Source organism: Chrysemys picta, chromosome 21, assembly GCF_011386835.1.
Source record: "Chrysemys picta bellii isolate R12L10 chromosome 21, ASM1138683v2, whole genome shotgun sequence".
Lineage (NCBI taxonomy): Eukaryota > Metazoa > Chordata > Testudines > Emydidae > Chrysemys > Chrysemys picta.
The window spans coordinates 22,444,250-22,462,326 of record NC_088811.1 but is presented as its reverse complement, the minus strand read 5'-3'; the positions used below and the strand labels follow the sequence as shown (position 1 = coordinate 22,462,326).

The window sequence follows — 18,077 nt, the reverse complement described above, 5'->3', positions numbered from 1 at the left end:
GCTGGAAACAAGGAAGGAACCATCACGTGGCAGCCATCTCTCCACAGACCACCACCAAGTTCCCGCAGACCATAGTTTGAGAACTGCTGTGATAGACTGATTGCTCTTCTTTCCTAAGACACATGCTTTCCAGTTAATGACATTCTGCGGAATAAGATCCACCCTGCAATTTCATTCCCTTTGTTTCCTTTCCTAACAGTGGACTATTCGCTGCCATGTTGGGCCCCAGAGGCTGCCTTTTAGCAATACGTGAAGTGACTTATTAGTGTCTTTCCCTTCCTAGAAGAGCCGCTGTTTGCAGAGTAGTGATTCTTGGGTAAATGGTTTTCAGTGTGCGTTGGGTTTCTTTAGGACAAGTGGCACTATAGAAATCCAAGATTACTACTCCCATTGCCATCACTCCCAAACTATAAAGCTATCCCATTCCAGTACTAGGGAGCTCTAGACTAAAGCCAATGGGTCAAATTCATCCCAGATGTAACTCCACTGACTTCAATAGAGTAACACTAAGGATAAGCCACCTTGGAGCCACTTTTACAGGCTCTGAGCCTTGGATTACACTACAAACTTATGTCCGTATAACCACATCTCAGGGGTTTGGACAAGCAATGCAGTTATACCGACCTAACTTCCGGTGTAGAGAGCACTATGTTAACAGAGGGCTACTCCCACCGACATAACTACCGTCTCTGGGAGAGGTGATGTACCTCCACTGGTGAGAGAAGCTCTCTTGACTCTCAGAGACCTACACTTTAATGTCCACTCTGCTAGAGAATCTGCCTACCATAGCTCTGCCAGAGGGGGATACCTTGGCCACACGGTCAGTACAAGGGGAGCTACCTTTGTTTAATTCTGCTCAGAGGACTCTTACACACCAGAGCATATTAAAACTGGGCAGCCATTTTTCTGGCTGTTTCCACTGTGGTTTCAGAAACACGCAGATAAGCTCATGCTTTATCAATGTGCTGCTTCCCCTTTCTCCGGTGGTAGAGTTACACTTCTGCCTTTCTGATGCTGGGCTATTAGTCTGCAAGTGGCATCTCAAAAGACCACCATTGCACAGTGTCGTGGGAACTATGGGAAGTGAGAAGCCACAGCTGGTGCACACTGAACATACGGCTTCAGCACTTAGTGAATAGGGTGAAAACTAAGGCAAAGACAGGCTGGGCATTTCCTTAAGGTTTAAAAAACCCTTCTTAGAGGGCCAACCTTGGTGCAGCTAATCCTGCTCTTCTTCCTGCAGTGTCCAGACCCTCCCCAGAACCCAAGTGGTCCATTTTGCCTGGTAATCCATCTGGCTCCAAGGAGTTCTGGTATATCTCTCGGCATCGGCATTTGTTACACACGCACCATTGTGGTATCAGAGCACCAAACTGGGTTTATACATCCCAAGCACAAGTACCCCAGAATGAGCCATTTCATTAAAGAACCCCACAGAATAAATGACACTGACTAGGTCCCTCAAATGCCATTTTTGGGGGACACCTAAAAGAAGTGATCAACACACCCAACTGGAAGGAGACTCCCTAGGGATGCCTTCCCTGATGGAAGGCTGATCAACAGGTTCTTACAGATACCTGTACGCTCCCATTGACTTCACTGGCAGCAGGATTTGGCCCTAAATCTCTGTGCTAAATCTGCCCAGAGCAGCTGGCTACCTGTTGGAGGATCCCTCCCAAAGCAAGTCTTGATCCATTTCTTAGCCTCTGGTGATGGAATGTGCCTTAGCATCAGATCCCATAATCCTCATGTGTGCAAAACTTCCATTGACCTGCAGCTGCTTCATTCCCATCCTTCCCACATTCCATTATATTATTAACCCGGTTTATTTCAGTGGTGTCTAGGGACCAACCAAGGCCAGGGCACCATTGTCCTAGGCACTGCACAAACCTGCCCTGAAGAGTTCACAATCTCCATAGATGGGGCAGGCAAAGGGCAGGGGAAAGGGGTGGACAGACAAGCAACAACATAGCCCATTCAATGACAATGTGTGACAGGGAGATTTGCCAGCAGAGGGATGTGTGCTCACCTCCATCCTTCCAATCAGCTGATAATCCCACCATATAACTGCACCATGGAGTCTCAGCAACTGAAACTAACCAGACAGGACAATGCCACGGCCCTTGGAGCAAATCCCTTTCACCTGATAGAAGCAACTGTAGTGTTAACCCAGCGTCCCCTAGGCACCAGACCCTCTTCCCCAGACTATTTTTTTAAAAGGTTAAAAACAAGAACAATTCCGTGAAGTAAGAAGCTGACTCACCTCTTACCAATTCAGCCTGGAGGGCAGCGGCTTTTAGATGAAAAAGAGTCCCAGGAAACTCTTTAAAGGAACTCTCAGTCGTATCCTGGGGGGGGGAGCACCAGACCTTAAGAGGACTGTGCAGCTTGTACATGCAAGCCCCCGTTGAAGCTTGTGTTAACAGACCCCAGCCCACACACTGTCAAGGTGCAACTACGTGAGAGCATACGCAGGAGAGGTTCCCTTTCACTGAATCACTTCCTCTGCTAACGATTGCCAGATATCCTCTGAAGCAGGGAGAGGATGCTGGGGGTGGGGCTGTCGAGGTCACATTCTTGTTTGTAAATCTTCCCTTTCGCCTGGTTCTGTGCATGTTGCACAAGAGCTGTGTCTGTGGGAACCCAGTACAGAGCTCAGAGCCTTCAGCACCTGGCAGGATCTCACTCTCCATGGTGCAAAGTAAACAATATGCACATTCCAGCTGTCTGAACAATCACACTGTGAAGTGGACTTAAGTGGATCCAGTGGCTAGAGTGTACTTGGGCTTTGACAAGCGAGGTCCCTCACCAAAGGCTCTTATGCAAAGTAAGTTGTCATGGGATAAGAGGGAAGGTCCTCTCATGGACCAGTAACTGGTTAAAAGATAGAAAACAAAGGGTAGGAATAAATGGTTCATTTTCACAGTGGAGAAAAAAATAAATAGTGGGGTCACTCCAAGGATCTCTGCTATTCAACATATTCATAAATTATCTGGAAAAAGGGTGGTAACATTTGCAGAAAATAGTTAAGTCCAAAGCTAACTATGAAGAGTTAAAAAAGTATGAACTAGGTGACCGAGCAACCAAATGGCAGATGAAATTCAATGAATCAAACAGATAATTTTAAAAGGGCCAGCAGCACAACGGCTAAGGCAGGTTAATGGCTAAGGCTGCTTCCCTCCTGCTCTGCTTCCAGAAGCGGCTGGCACATCCCTGCGGCCCCTGAGGGAGGGCATGTTTCCACGCGCTACCCCTGCCCTGAGCTGCGGAGCAGTGCCTGCGGGCAGCAGCGTGTGGAGACCCCTCCAGCCCCCCGTCTAGGAGCTGCTGCCAGAGGTGGGTGTGGGTCGCTTTCAGGAGCCACTCGAGGTAAGTGCTGCACCCCTCAACCTCTCCCACACCCCAACCCCCTGCCCCAGCTCAGACCCCACATGCAAACTCCCTCCCAGAGCCCGACCGCCACACCCCCTCCTGCACCCCAACCCCCTGCCCCAGCCCAGTCCCCACACCCAAACTCCCTCCCAGAACCCAACCCCAAACCCCAGCCCAGACCCCACACCTAAACTCCCTCCCACACCCCAACCGTCTGCCCAGCCCAAACCCTGCATCCCAACTTCCTCCCAGAGCCTGCTCCCTGGACCCTCTCCTGCACCCCAACCCCCTGCCCTAGCCCAGAGCCTGCACCCAAACTCCCTCCCAGAGCCTTAGGCAGGTGGAGAGTAGGGTGGGACTTGGACCCGTTCTGGGCACCACCTAAAATTATACAAACCTGCCACCCCTGAACACAGTCAACCTGTGGAATTCATTGCCAGGGATATTGTGAAGGCCAAAAGTGTAACTGGGTTCAAAAAAGAATTAGATAAGTTCATGGAGGTTAGGTCCATCAATGGCTAGTCAATTAGCTAGTGATAGGTTTCAGAGTAGCAGCCGTGTTAGTCTGTATCCTGTTCTTTTAGCTAGTGATACAATCCCATACTCCAGATGTCCCTAAACCATGAGTTGCCAGAAGCGGATACTGGACAACAGAGGATGGATCACTTGATAACTGCCATGTTCTGTTCATTCCCTCTGAAGCCCCTGGCACTGACCATTGTTGGAAGACAGGATACGGGGCTAGATGGATCATTGGTCTTTCCTAGAATGGCCATTCTTACATAGGGGGGAAGAAATGGATTGTGCCACTTTTTGCTTCTTTATTGCATATAAAAGCTCCTTAGAGGACTGTAACAAACAATGATGAAAAAGAGTCCCAGGACTCTTTTTTGGTCTCCATGAAGAAAATGGAAGATCAGGTCTTGTTTAGCCTAGAAGAATCTGTGGTGGCTAGAGAACTAGTGAAATATTTTGTTTTGTTCATACCTATTTAACTCCAATGTCTAATTAACACATAGGAGAAATTCAGTATCTGCCATTGTTATTTGCAATGGTGTTGGAACTGTATTTCTCCCAGGATAGGAGATACACAAAGTGGGCAAGGTAACTTTTGTTATTGGACCAGCTTCTGCTGGTGAAAGAGACAAGCTTTTGAGTGCCACAAAGCTCTTTTTCAGGTCTGGAAAAGGTAACCAGTGTGTCACAACAAATACAAGGTGGGAGAGATTGTTAAGCATAAGGGGTTATCACATGTTGCAGGAGATCATTTAAAATGAAGTGGGCAATTAACACCTCTTCTGTCATAGGACAAACAAGGGTTACTAGGTTACCAATGGTTGTGATGAACCATAAAGCCAAGGTTTCTGGTTGAGTCTATGATTTTTTAATATGTAACAGAGGCCTTGGCTACACATGCAAGGCCTGGTCTACACTACGACTTTAATTCGGATTTAGCAGCGTTAATTCGAATTAACCCAGCACCCGTCCACAAGACGCCATTTAATTCGAAATAAAGGGCTCTTTAAATCGATTTCTGTACTCCACCCCGACGAGCGGAGTAGCGCCAAAATCGATTTTAGCATTACGAATTAGGGTTAGTGTGGCCGCAATTCGATGGTATTGGCCTCCAGGAGCTATCCCACAGTGCACCATTGTGACCGCTCTGGACAGCAATCTGAACTCGGATGCACTGGCCAGGTAGACAGGAAAAGCCCTGCGAACATTTGAATTTCATTTCCTGTTTGCCCAGCGTGGCGAGCACAGGTGACCACAGATAGCTCATCAGCACAGGTAACCATGCAGGCCGATAATCGAAAAAGAGCACCAGCATGGACCGTACGGGAGGTACTGGATCTGATCGCTATATGGGGAGAGGATTCAGTGCTAGCAGAACTTCGTTCTAAAAGATGAAATGCCAAAACTTTTGAAAAAATCTCCAAGGGCATGATGGAGAGAGGCCACAATAGGGACTCAGATCAGTGCCGCGTGAAAGTCAAGGAGCTCAGACAAGCCTATCAAAAAAACAAAGGAGGCAAACGGTCGCTCCGGGTCAGCCGTGGACATGCCGCTTCTACGCCAAGCTGCATGCAATTCTAGGGGGGGGGGGCCACCACCACTACCCCACCTGTGACCGTGGATTCCGGGTCGGGGATAGTCTCATCAGCTACACCTGAGGATTCTGCGGATGGGGAAGAGGAGGAGGAGGACGACGAGCTTGCAGAGAGCACCCAGCACTCCGTTCTCCCCAACAGCCAGGATCTTTTTCTCAGCCTGACTGAAGTACCCTCCCAAGCCAGTATCCGAGACCATGACCCCGTGGAAGGGACCTCAGGTGAGTTTACCTTTTAAAATATAAAACTTGTTTTAAAAGCAAGCGTTTTTTAATGATTACTTTGCCCTGAGGACTTGGGATGCATTCACGGCCAGTACAGCTACTGGAAAAGTCTGTTAACGTGTCTGGGGATGGAGCGGAAATCCTCCAGGGACATCTCCATGAAGCTCTCCTGGAGGTACTCCAAAAGCCTTGCCACAAGGTTTCTGGACAGTGCAGCCTTATTCCGTCCTCCATGGTAGGACACTTGATCACGCCATGCTTGCATCAAGTAATCTGGTATCATTGCCTGACAAAGCCTGGCAGCGTATGGTCCCGGTGTTTGCTGGCATTCAAGCAACATCCGTTCTTTATCTTGCTGTGTAATCCTCAGGAGAGTGATATCGCTCATGGTAACCTGGTTGAAATATGGGAACTTAATTAAGGGGACAGAGGTGGCCATTCCTACTGGGCTGTTTGCCTGTGGCTGAAAAGAAATCCTTCCCTGCAGTTAGCCAAACACAGGGGGGGGGAATTGGCCCTGAGCTTTTCGCGTTTGGCTAGCAGGGATCTTCCCTGTTACCAGCCACGCGGTTGGGGGGGGGGGGGGAGGGAGATAAAGCGATCATTCAGAGAATTGGATGGGGGGGTGGTTAGTTTGTTTTCTGCTGCTGCTGAATGTTAACAGGAAAACCGCAGCACTCAACGGGCTTTGCTTGGTATGTGGGAAAGGAGGGCGCAGAAGCCGAAAGACAATGGCCTACCATGGCCGCATGCAAGCCGAATTCTGTTGCCCGGACCTGTGATCTCTAGCAGCAAAGCCACAGGCACTCAATATTAAGAGGCAAAATGCGACCTTGCACAGAAGTCACATGTGCTATGTAACGTGAATAGTGTTGGTCACCGTGAAAGAGTATAAGCATTGTTCTGCAAAATGTATCTTTTTAAACAATTCTCTTTTTTCCCCTCCCTACAGCAGCTGCAAATTCTTCAAGCCTCCCTCCTCCATCCCGAAGGCTATCACATATAAGGCGTCGGAAAAAGAAGACGCGAGACGAGATGTTTGCAGAAATCATGGAATCCACCTGCAGTGACAGAGCTCATCTGAATGAGTGGAAGGACACGGTTTCAAAGTATAGGAAAGAAGCCAGTGAACATGAGGACATGGAGGGACCAACGTGAGGACATGAGGGACGCTCGAGATGAGAGGTGGCGGCAGGAAGATCAGAGGAGGCAGGATGCAACGCTGGGGCTGCTGCGTGAGCAAACAGACATGCTCCGGCATCTGGTGGAGCTTCAGGAATGGCAGCAGGAAAACAGAGTGCCGCTACAGCTCCTGTATAACCCCCCTCCCCATGTTCCATATCCTCCTCACCCAGACGTGCAAGAACGCGGGGGGGGAGGGGGGAAGGGAGGGAGGCTCCGTACACCTTCCCATTCCACCCCAGTGGACAGCCCAAGCAAAAGGCTGTCATTTTTTTAACCTTTTTTTAGTGGCCTTTTCCTTCCCACCGATCCTCCTCCCAAACCCCACCTGGGTTCCCTCCCTCTTTTTATAATCTATTAATAAAGAATAAATGATTTTTAAACGATAGTGACTTTATTTGGTTTGAAAGCAAGCTGGGGGAAGGGGGAGGGTGGGTTCCTTACAGAGAATGAGTCAATAAAGGGGGCGGGTTTTCATGAAGGAGAAACAAACAGATATTTCACACTGTAGCCTGGCCAGTCATGAAACTGGTTTTCAAAGCTTCTCTGATGCACAGCGCTTCCTGGTGTGCTCTTCTAATCGCCCTGGTGTCTGGCTGCGCGTAATCAGCAGCCAGGCTGATTTTCCTCAGCCTCCCACCCCGCCATAAAGGTCTCGCCCTTACTTTCACAGAGATTGTGGAGCACACAGCAAGCAGAAATAACAATGGGGATATTGGTTTGGCTGAGGTCTGAGCGAGTCATTAACGATTGCCAGCGACCTTTTAAACGGCCAAATGCACATTCTACCACCATTTGGCACTTGCTCAGCCTATAGTTGAACAGCTCCTGACTCCTGTCCAGGCTGCCTGTGTATGGCTTCATGAGCCATGGCATTAAGGGGTAGGCTGGGTCCCCAAGAATAACTATTGGCATTTCAACATCCCCAACGGTTATTTTCTGGTCCGGAAAGTAAGTCCCTTGCTGCAGCCCTTTAAACAGAGTAGTGTTCCTGAAGACGCAAGCGTCATGAACCCTTCCCGGCCAGACCACGTTGATGTTGGTGAAACATCCCTTGTGATCCACAAGTGCTTGCAGCACCATTGAAAAGTACCCCTTGCGGTTTATGTACTGGGTACCTCGGTGCTCCGGTGCCAAGATAGGGATATGGGTTCCATCTATCGCCCCACCACAGTTAGGGAATCCCATTGCAGCAAAGCCATCCACTATGACCTGCACATTTCCCAGAGTCACTACCTTTCGTAGCAGCACCTGAGTGATTGCTTTGGCTACTTGCATCACAGCAGCCCCCACAGTAGATTTGCCCACTCCAAATTGATTCCCGACTGACCGGTAGCTGTCTGGCGTTGCAAGCTTCCACAGGGCTATCGCCACGCGCTTCTCAACTGTGAGGGCTGCTCTCATCTTGGTATTCTGGCATTTCAGGGCAGGGGACAGCAAGTCACAAAGTTCCATGAAAGTGCCCTTATGCACGCGAAAGTTCCGCAGCCACTGGGAATCATCCCACACCTGCAACACTATGCGGTCCCACCAGTCTGTGCTTGTTTCCCTTGCCCAGAATCGGGCACCGGGGCAGGTTTGACAGAATTCTGTATCCGTGTCCATGTCCTCATCACGCTTGTCGCTGCGCTGCCGCTGCCTCCTCGCCTCGTTTTTCTGGTCCTGGCTCAGCATAAACTCCACGAGAACGCGCGAGGTGTTTACAATGTTTATGACTGCTGTCTTGAGCTGAGCGGGCTCCATGCTTGCCATGGTATGGAGTCTGCAGTGTTCACCCAGGAAAAAAGGCGCGAAATGGTTGTCTGCCGTCCGTTGCTTTCATGCAGGGAGGGAGGGAGGGAGGGAGGGGTGAGGCTGTACCCAGAACCATCTGCAACAATGTTTTTTGTCCCATCAGGCACTGGGATCTCAACCCAGAATTCCAATGGGCGCGGGAGACTGCGGGAACTATGGGATAGCTACCCACAGTGCAACGCTCCAGAAATCGATGCTAGCCCCGGTACTTGGACGTACACTGCCGAATTAATGTGCTTAGTGTGGCCGCATAAATTCAACTTTATACAATCTGTTTCCCAAATTCGAATTATATAAATTCAGATTAATCCCGTAGTGTAGATATACCCCAAGTTACAGCGCTGTAAAGCCTCCCCCAGCACTGTAACTCACTCTCCGTCCACACTGGCAGAGCACTTGCAGCACTGTATCTCCCTGGGTACACCGCTGTAGGTACTCTACATCTCAGAGGAATAACAGCTGCAGCGGAGTGGCTACGACTCACGGGTGAGAGTGTAAACGCTTGCAGCGCTGTACTAATCACCTTGTCAAGTGGCCAATCCTCTCCATTGTTGTGACCGGCTGCAGGAATGCGGAAGTGCCGGTTTCAAAGCTCATACCACAGAGAAAAGCAAACAGTTTGCAGTTGGCTTTGAGTGAGTAAATGAATGAGCAGGGGGCCGGGAGTTCGGAACTTGCAAAATAGAGAGCAGACATGCTCCAAAAAGCACTCTCTCTCCCCCCCACACTCCCTGTCACAATCCACCCACCCCCCAGTGATGAAAAGCATGTTGCAGCCACATGAATGCTGGGATAGCTGCCCATAATGCACCGCTCCCAACACAGCTGCAAATGTTGCAAGCGTGGCCACACCTCTGTGCTGGCAGCTGTCAGTGTGGACAGACTGCAGCGCTTTTCCCTACTCAGCTGTACGAAGACAGGTTTACCTCACAGCGCTGTACAGCTGCACGTGTAGCCAAGGCCAGAGTTAGGAGTTTAAGCTCCCAGACTCATCTTTTGAAGGTTTTTTGCCATTTCCTTTGAGGACTAGGACCAAGTGGTCGATACGGAGTGATCACTTTGTGAAAAAAGTTTCAGAGGGGTAGCCGCGTTAGTCTGTATCAGCAAAAAGAATGAGGCGTCCTTGTGGCACCTTAGACTAACAAAGTTATTTGAGCAAGTGGATTTTAGCCCACGAAAGCTTATGCTCAAATAAATTTGTTAGTCTCCAAGGTGCCACAAATACTCCTCGTTCTTTTTGTGAAAAGTGTTCACCCATGGGTGATAGTGCGGTTTTTGTCTTTTATGGTTTTTCTGTGTGAGTTCATTCAAGAGTGTAGTGATTGTCTGGTTTCACCCACCTCAGAAGCCCCAGCAACAACCATGCTCTCACCCACCTTGTCTCTCATTTGTTAAAATTCCAGCAACAACTACCATTAATATCACAACAAACAGCTGAGATAACCAGAAATTCCTCCAGCAAAACCAGATTTTATGTTACTAATAACAACAAGCAGAGGGGAAAAAAAAAAAAAGGTGTGCGCACATATTTGGTGCTTATTTATAAATCATAAAATGCAAACATACCCTCTGCACAAATGCAACTAAAAAAAAAAAAAAAAAAAAAAAAAAATCACCATTCCTTTAAATCTCCTTTATGTTCACGTGAAAGATGTGAATGGCCCAAACTCATTCACATTGTCCAAACCCACCCAGAATTACCCAGCATGGCTGGGCTGAGAGCCAGAAATCAGGTGTCCCAATCCTCTGCTCCAATGCTAGCACAAAAGCCCAGAGCCCCACGATGGAGCCGTGTGCACCTGAGCAAAGTGAGTGTAGCAGCTCCCAAGTGGACTCAGAAGCATGGTATACCCACTATGCAGAGGTGTAGATGGCACCACAAAGGGCAAGATCCTGGGAAATCACTCCAGGCTGGACACATCAGAGAACAGAGGAGCAGTGAATGTGGTGGGGGCTCACTGGTCAAGGCAAAGACTATGGGGCAGGCTAGGGCTTTATCTTGCCTTGCTAACTCATGTTAAAATTACAATCTGCCTTGTCTTCATTAGGATTTTACCTCATGTTAGTTGCTATGTATTGGCTAATGCCTTAGTGGAGAAAAGGTCAAGATGGCAGCTCCAGAGCACTGAGCTAGGGAGAACTTCCCATTCAAAGCCCCATTAAAAAAAAATCTCATCTGACATGACCCCATACTGACATGAGAGGCAGAGGAAGCTTTACTCATTCTGAAAGCAAGGTTGGCATAAGCCCTAGGCTGGAGATTCATCTACATTGTGATGCTGACTTTCACTTTCAGGAAGGGCTTTTCTTTCAGTTCTTGAAAATAAATGCATCGACCCTGTTTCAAATTAAGTGCCTCCAATGAGAAGCTATTTTAACTTTAACTGGGTTAATTATTTTATGTTTATAATACCTATCTGGTGGATCAACAAAGTGCTTAACAAACCTGGTTGCATTCTCTTCTGGCTGTGTGCTAATTAAAACACCAATTGATTATTTTACATAGATTTCAGGTCTGACGTGACTCTGCAACAGCTAGTCACTGGAGTGCTGTCTTTAACTGCTGTTTGCTTAGCTGGCAGCACTGATCATTCTAGTCAATCCAAATGGGGTCTGCAATACTTCTAATTACCAAGATTTTCAAAGGTAACTGAGGAGTCTGGTTGGCACAATTTACCTTGTTATGAAGGAGGTCAGACTAGCTGATCACAGTGGTCCCTTCTTGGCCTTGGAACTATGGCGTTTTGGGTCCCCATGCCCAACCTGAGACCAGAAAAGCTGGCCCCTTTAAGGTATCTTCAGTTGATTTCAATGGGCGTTAGGAGCCTAAATCCACCGAAGATCTGTGCTGTGCCTTGGCCTGTGTCTCTGGAAACCCCACAGAACTTCTGCTCAGATCCCAGTCAGATTCACCAGCCTGGGCCTGCCCACTGGAGTTTCCCCAAGAGTTGTGTAGTGCATTGAGTGGCTCAAAGCAGAGGGAAATGCTGACCTCATGGTGTTTACACATTGTTATTTCTCCTGCCACCTCCTCCTCCTGGCTAGAGCTCTGCAATCTTGGCACACCTTTGGCTGCCTGCTGCGCCCACTCACGTGTTTACAACCATGTGTAGAAAGTGTATGAGGCGGATCCAAAACATTCCCTCGAGCAGGTGATGAGCAAAAGGATTCCATTCTTAAAAATAGCAAGACATGTGGGAACTGGTTCATTCAGCAAACCCAGGATTTCTGAAACACAGAGCATGCGGCATGCTGTCATCCTAGACTGGGTACTCAGCCACATTTTCAAGGCCAGAGCCTGCTCTCAGTTACGCAGTAGAAAATCTGGAGAGACTCTGCCAAAGCCTACAGAGTTATTCTGAATCCCATATGGGGATGGATTCATCGAGGAAAGTTAAAGCACTGGACTCCAGCTTGGATTTCAGACCCCTGCAAGACGAGATTTCAGACCCCTGCAATCACTTAACACCTCTGGGCCTCAGTTCTCCAGCTGTAAATGGGGAATCACAATATCTTTTTCTCCCACCCTTTTGTCTTGTCAATTTATAGTCTGTGAGCTCTTCAGGGCAGGGGCTGCCTCTCACTCTGGGTTTGTCACTCCCACCCCCCCCAGAGCCCTGATCTTTAGTTGGGACCTCTAGGTGCTGCTGAGATATAAATAAGATTCTGCCCTTGATGTGCTAGAAACCAGTGCAGAACAGGGACATTAGACAGGGCCGGCTCTAGGTTTTTTGCCACCCCAAGCAAAAAAAAAAAAAAAAAATACCTCAGAGAGCGCAACTCCCGGAATGCCGCCCCTGGAATTGTGCTACCCCAAGCACGTGCTTGGTTTGCTGGTGCCTAGAGCCGGTCCTGGTATTAGAGTCTGATTCTGCTATCAGCTCTCAACCTGCACCAGTGCAAGGTGGCTGATAAAGGCCCTATCAGCATGTAACCACCATTGATTTCCATGAAGTTACTCCTGATTTACAAGGATATAAATGAGAAGAAAAAAAATCAACCCTGTGACTTTGCATTCATTCATCTTGAACCATGCAGCACTTTCCCTCATTTTGCAGCTATACATCAAATTCCAAAGTCATTCTACTTCTCTCTCCCATCTTGGGATCCTACATCCAAACACCACGATTACATGGGTGTTTGTGCATGCGGCCACACTTTCACTTCTCCTCCTAACCTCAGTTTACTCATCTGTACGAGTCTGGGGGGAGGTGCCTTGTGAGGCTTAAATTATTAATGTTTGAAGAACACTTTGAGAGCCACTGATGAAAGAGGATAAATAGGAGACTATTATTGTACTGTAATAACAGTGTAAAACAAACACCACCTTGATTTCTTTAGTGCCCAAAACTATTCTTCGTTTATAGATTTGTGCCTTTAATCTTCTGTTTGATCTAGGCTCTAGTAGCCTTGGCTTAATCATCTCTTCTTACTATCTCATGAACCTCCCAAATCTTCTCCAACCCTGCACTTGCCCTTCCTCCTAGCCATTCACTTCTCTTTTTAAAATCTAACCAGAGCCCGTCCTTTTTCCTTCCGTTTACCATTAGCCCTGCACTAACAAAGGATGCTATGTTTAAATGAAAGTACTGCACTGAAATCCTCTCTCCTTTAGTGGGCTTGCTCTGGCTGAGCAAAGAGCTGATAAGTAATCCAGATAGGGAGAAGTTGACAGCCTCACATAACTCATTTTCCTTCATGCACTGGGGAAACAGGTTTGTGGCACCCAAACTGGAGTGGGGTGCTCAGATCCTGCTTAAGCGTGAGCCTATGTTGCCTCCTAGTGGCTGCAACCCACAGTCTATATACCGTAATATTACCACCACTCAAATAAAATCTCCTTTAGCATAAGTGCTAGGGTTTGTGCTTTGGAAGAAAAGCCTCTGAGTTCTATGTATGCTGTTGTATATGTCCCAGTTAGCTAGTGATCAGTGTCTGTTGTTTGAAGCCACTGATTTAGTAAAGAAATGGACTATGGAACCAAGTTAAGCAGGTATGAACTAGAAGATCAAAGGCCTAGAATAAACATTTCTGCTTGACAAACATTCCATTGGAGGGTCTATGGGACCAGAGAAAGCCCAGTCCCCATCCCATGAGAGCGTAACAGATGCCACAGAACAGTGGGCCTGTTTCTGACCTCACATCAGAGTTAGTCCATTGATTTCACTGGAGCTGTTCTGCACTTGCACCAGTGGAAGTGAAAGCAGACTTAGGCCCCCAGCATCCAAGTTTCCTTCTCTACTTAGTACAGGGGTGGGAAGGAGAGGCTGCTGGCAATTAAAACATAGTTACAGTTAGCTTTTTAAAGTCCTAAGAATCCTGGCTGTTTTGCTAAACACAGAGTCCTAAAAAGTCTGATAATCCCCATGGTTTCTCATTTGTGGGGGCCCTGACACACATCAACCCAGCTTATGAAACAATATGCAAATGTCATTTATCGGGAGTTTGCTAATGTTGGAACAGCCTGTCCCGCCCTGGTTCTGCTGGGAAACATGTGCAATTTAATTATCAACTGGAAGCACGGGCCTGAGGGAGCCATGAAGCCCAGCCGACTCCACCCCCATTGTCCAAATGAGCTATTAGGGCCTTGGCTTTCTCATCCTCTGAATGCTTATCAAATCAGCCTTGATTGTTGCTTTGTGAAGCTTATTCCAAATAAGCCACTTAAATGCTTCAGATCCTGCTTCAGCTTCCTTAGCAGAGAGGGAGGGCAAATATTGCTTCCTCTTGTACCCACTATGTTCCTGCTGAGCTATCAGCAGAAGCTTGGATCTTAAAAGATCACCATCTCCCCAACAAAGTGGAAGAGGAAGTGTGATCCAATGGTTAGAATGGGCAACAGGGGAGTCAGGACTGCTGGGTTCCATTCTTGGCCCTGTCACTGAGTCACTGTGTGAACTTTGGCAAATCACTTAACTACTCAGTGCCTCAGTTTACTCATCTGTACGAGTTTGGGGGAAGGTGCATTGTGAGGCTTAAATTATTAATGTTTGAAGAGCACTTTGAGAGCAACTGATGAAAGATCAATAAATAGGGGACTATTATTGTACTGTAATAACAGTGTAAAGCAAATACCACCTTGATTTCTTTAGTGCCCAAAACTATTCTTGGTTTATAGATTTGTGCCTTTAGTCTTCCGTTTGATCTAGGCTCTGGTAGCCTTGGCTTAATCATCTCTTCTTCCTATCTTCTCTCCCAAAGGGCCAAGAGCGGTGTGACTCTTTAGCTATGACTCGCCCTCTAGTCCCTGCCCCATTCAAGTTGCCATCTGCTGAACCTTTCCATCAACACAAGCACTGTCAAACATTACATTGTTCTGAATCCCATTAGCTCAGTGACTTCCAGCTGCCCCCAGTTAACGTAGCTCTTCTGCAGGGTGCAGATCGTCCCCCACCACAACCCAGGATGTGTTATTTGTTCAGACCAAACAGCTGCTGGCAGATTCATAAGCTTGGCTATCAAAATCCCTATTGCCTAATGTTAAATGTTTGTAGCTTAGAAGGGCTATCAAGGGGTGTGTCAACAAACTGCATCACCAGTCACCTGCTTATTCCTTTGGAGCTCACTGCTGGGCGCCTTCCCTCAGCCTCTGCTGTTTTCACTTTACACAGTCCCTCTGGCCCAGCCAGATCATTTGGACAAGTAGCTTCTATGCTTGCATATTACAGAGGCGCTCAGATGTTTCAGTGATAAGGGCCATGCAAACACCTTACCTGATGGAGAATCTACACACACACAATCTGCTTTGAAGGGCTAAAACCTGAGATCCTGACGCAGTTCCTGACTAGGCCAGACTCCCATCAGCATCAGATAGAGCTTTGCTTGAATAAACATCGCACCTGTAACACGGACTGAACCTGGGGGACCTCTGAATCTAAAAGCATAAGCCTCTGCTGCCAGAGCCAGATCTGGCTCTACTAACTACCGCTGCAGCAGACTTAACCTCTCCACAGGACCCAGCCACCACTAGAGAATCACACCGAGTGGGTAGGCATTACACAGGTGGTGACCAAGGCCAACAGAATATAGCTCTTTGACAGTGAAGGAAAGTCTCAGGGCCGTTCAGGCTGCACACTGCAAGCCTCATGATTGGAGTGAAATTCACACTTACAAGAAAATTGTTCCCCAGGGGGAGGGAAGAATACCTTTGCTCTCAGAGGCCTTCAGTGTACCACACCCCCCTCTATCGGGTAGGCTAATGTATTAAGTTGAAACAGCACATATGTCCACTGTACCCCAGTTAACTGCCTCTTGTTAATTCCTCCCCAATGTCTGATTAGTTAGGTCCTACCCCTTTAGTGATTCTTGTTATGTTCCATGGTGCACATACATACAGAGAAATTAGATAAAAACATAGGATACTTTTACTAGAAGGTTGCAACATAACACTACTGTATTTCTTACAATTCAGAACAACAACAATCAAGAACCCAAAACACAGAGAGAGAAAACAGGCTGCTCCCTAAGGCACCAAGGCACAACTCATCCCACCTTTTTCCAGGCTGGCTTTTTCCAGACTGACTGCTGCAGTGCTCCCAGACACTTCTCCACACTTCTCCACCCCCTCCCGCCTCCCCACATTCTTAAAGTGATAGCTTTCTATTCCAACACAGACCTCAATATACCATAATTCTGCAACTAGTCTAGGTATTTCCCACTCTTCTCTGATTCAGAGACTGTGGCTCCTCAGCTTAGTCCCCTGCTGCCACTCATCAGTTTTAGAGTTGGCGCGGTTGCCAAATGATGATGCTGAACACTCGCTCCCCATCTGAGAGCTTCTGGGTAGGCTGTGCTGAGTTCAGGTCTGGGTGAGGTGAGCCATCCAGCCAGCCCCAGTCCAGCCTGTTCTGGAAGGTTGGTGGCTTTGTGCACGTCCCTCTCCTTAGTCCAAGACACTAAGCTTTTGCACTTTCCTATCATCTCTGTGCACATGGGCAGCCTCACAGCACTGACTTTACTCTCAGGGCCCTGATTCGGCCTGCTCTGGGCTCAGTGTAAAACCTGAGACAGATTCCTTGAAGGGCCGAATCCTCATTGTTTATTTCAAAGTCCTGCTCAGGAATCTGGAAGGGAGGAGTCCAGCCAAGACATTACAGGTGGCTATAACATGGAGGGTGGGGTTTATGATGGGATACATGGGAAGCTTCTAGATGATGGAGAGCACCTCCATGCAAAACAGGCTATTCAGGCTCCCAAGTGGCACAGATATTAGCCAGACTATCTGTCTCTCCAGATATTCCTAATGCACCCCTCACCATGCTATCTAGATACTCCATCAGGTTGCCCTAGTGGTCACTTTCGCTTCATTCACTCCCGTTCCCAAACGGGGCCACTGCTAGATGTCACCTCACCCTAGATCCCATTTGCTACTTTGGACCCACCGCCACCAGAAGTTTCTTGGCCTTTAGATGTTCTTATCACATGGGAATCTGTCCATGCTCTGTCATCTGTTCCCAGTCAACCCCTGCACACTCCCCCCTCTACACATCCACACCCCTTTTGTGTAGCACAGAGGCACAGAATTACTTCAGTTCTTTCGTGCCTGTTCCCAGACGCCCTTGCCCTCCTCCCACACAGCCCATTAAATCCCCACACCCAGGCCAGAGCGGACGCCTTCCTGCCTTGGAACATTTCCCACAGCGCGGGTCTGTTTGTGCGAGTGTCCCCAGCCCAGCAGCCTCCAACAAGCAATGCCAGCAAGCGAGCGAAAGCAGAGCCTGCTCGTGCACACAACCTACCACAGCCACTCACCATGTCTGAGCCTGCAGCCGCTCTCTTCCCGGCTACTCCCCAGCGGCAGAGGGCTCGGCTCGGCTCCGCACTGGAGGGGACGAAGGCTCGGCGCGATCCCCTTCGGACGCGGCCACTCCTGCAGCGAAGCGCGCAGCCCCAGGAGCCGGGCTTGTAGAGCCGGAGAAGCAGCGCCTCTGACCTATGGCGCCGCTGCCGAAGGATGTACCTGAGCCAGAGGAGCCAATCAGGAAGCGGGAGGGCTGGACTTCCTCGCTTGGCCTTAACCCTTTCTAGGTGGCGCTGGCAAGGTGGAGGATGTGCTCGGACAAAACTCTGCTGCTCCTGAGGTCAGGAGGCAGCTGGAGAAACTGCCTGGCGGAGGCAAAAGTTAGGAGTCTGCTCCTGGATTAGGGTGGCCAACTTTCTAATGGCACAAAACTGAACCTGCCCCTTCCCCCAAGGCCCCGCCCCCACTCACTCCAGCCCCCCTCCCTCCCTTGCTCACTTTCCCCCACCCTCACTCACTCACTTTCACTGGGCTGGGACAGGGGGGTGGCTGGGTGGGTCTGAACTGGGGCCGAAGGGTTTCGCGTGTGGGAGGGGACTCCGGGCTGAGCCTGGGGGAAGGGGGCAGGGGTTTGGGGTGCAGGCTCTGGCAGAG

General features: G+C 48.7%; 1 protein-coding gene across 6 annotated transcripts in view; it reads right to left on the bottom strand.

Annotated features, from left to right (window-relative positions):
- The window catches only part of ECE1 (endothelin converting enzyme 1), a 156,323-nt gene extending 138,545 nt beyond the window's left edge, over window positions 1–17,778 (bottom strand). Inside the window, exon 1 of one of the 6 annotated variants that reach the window (XM_005281717.5) lies at window positions 17,435–17,778. In XM_005281717.5, the coding sequence (XP_005281774.1) occupies window positions 17,435–17,437 (3 nt within the window). In that variant the 5' untranslated portion in view covers window positions 17,438–17,778. Of the gene's footprint in view, window positions 1–2,263; window positions 2,815–17,421 lie in introns of those variants that run through there. The other 5 variants (XM_065574847.1, XM_065574845.1, XM_005281716.4 and 2 more) reach the window with 5 other exon arrangements.
- Between the last annotated feature and the right edge of the window lie 299 nt (window positions 17,779–18,077).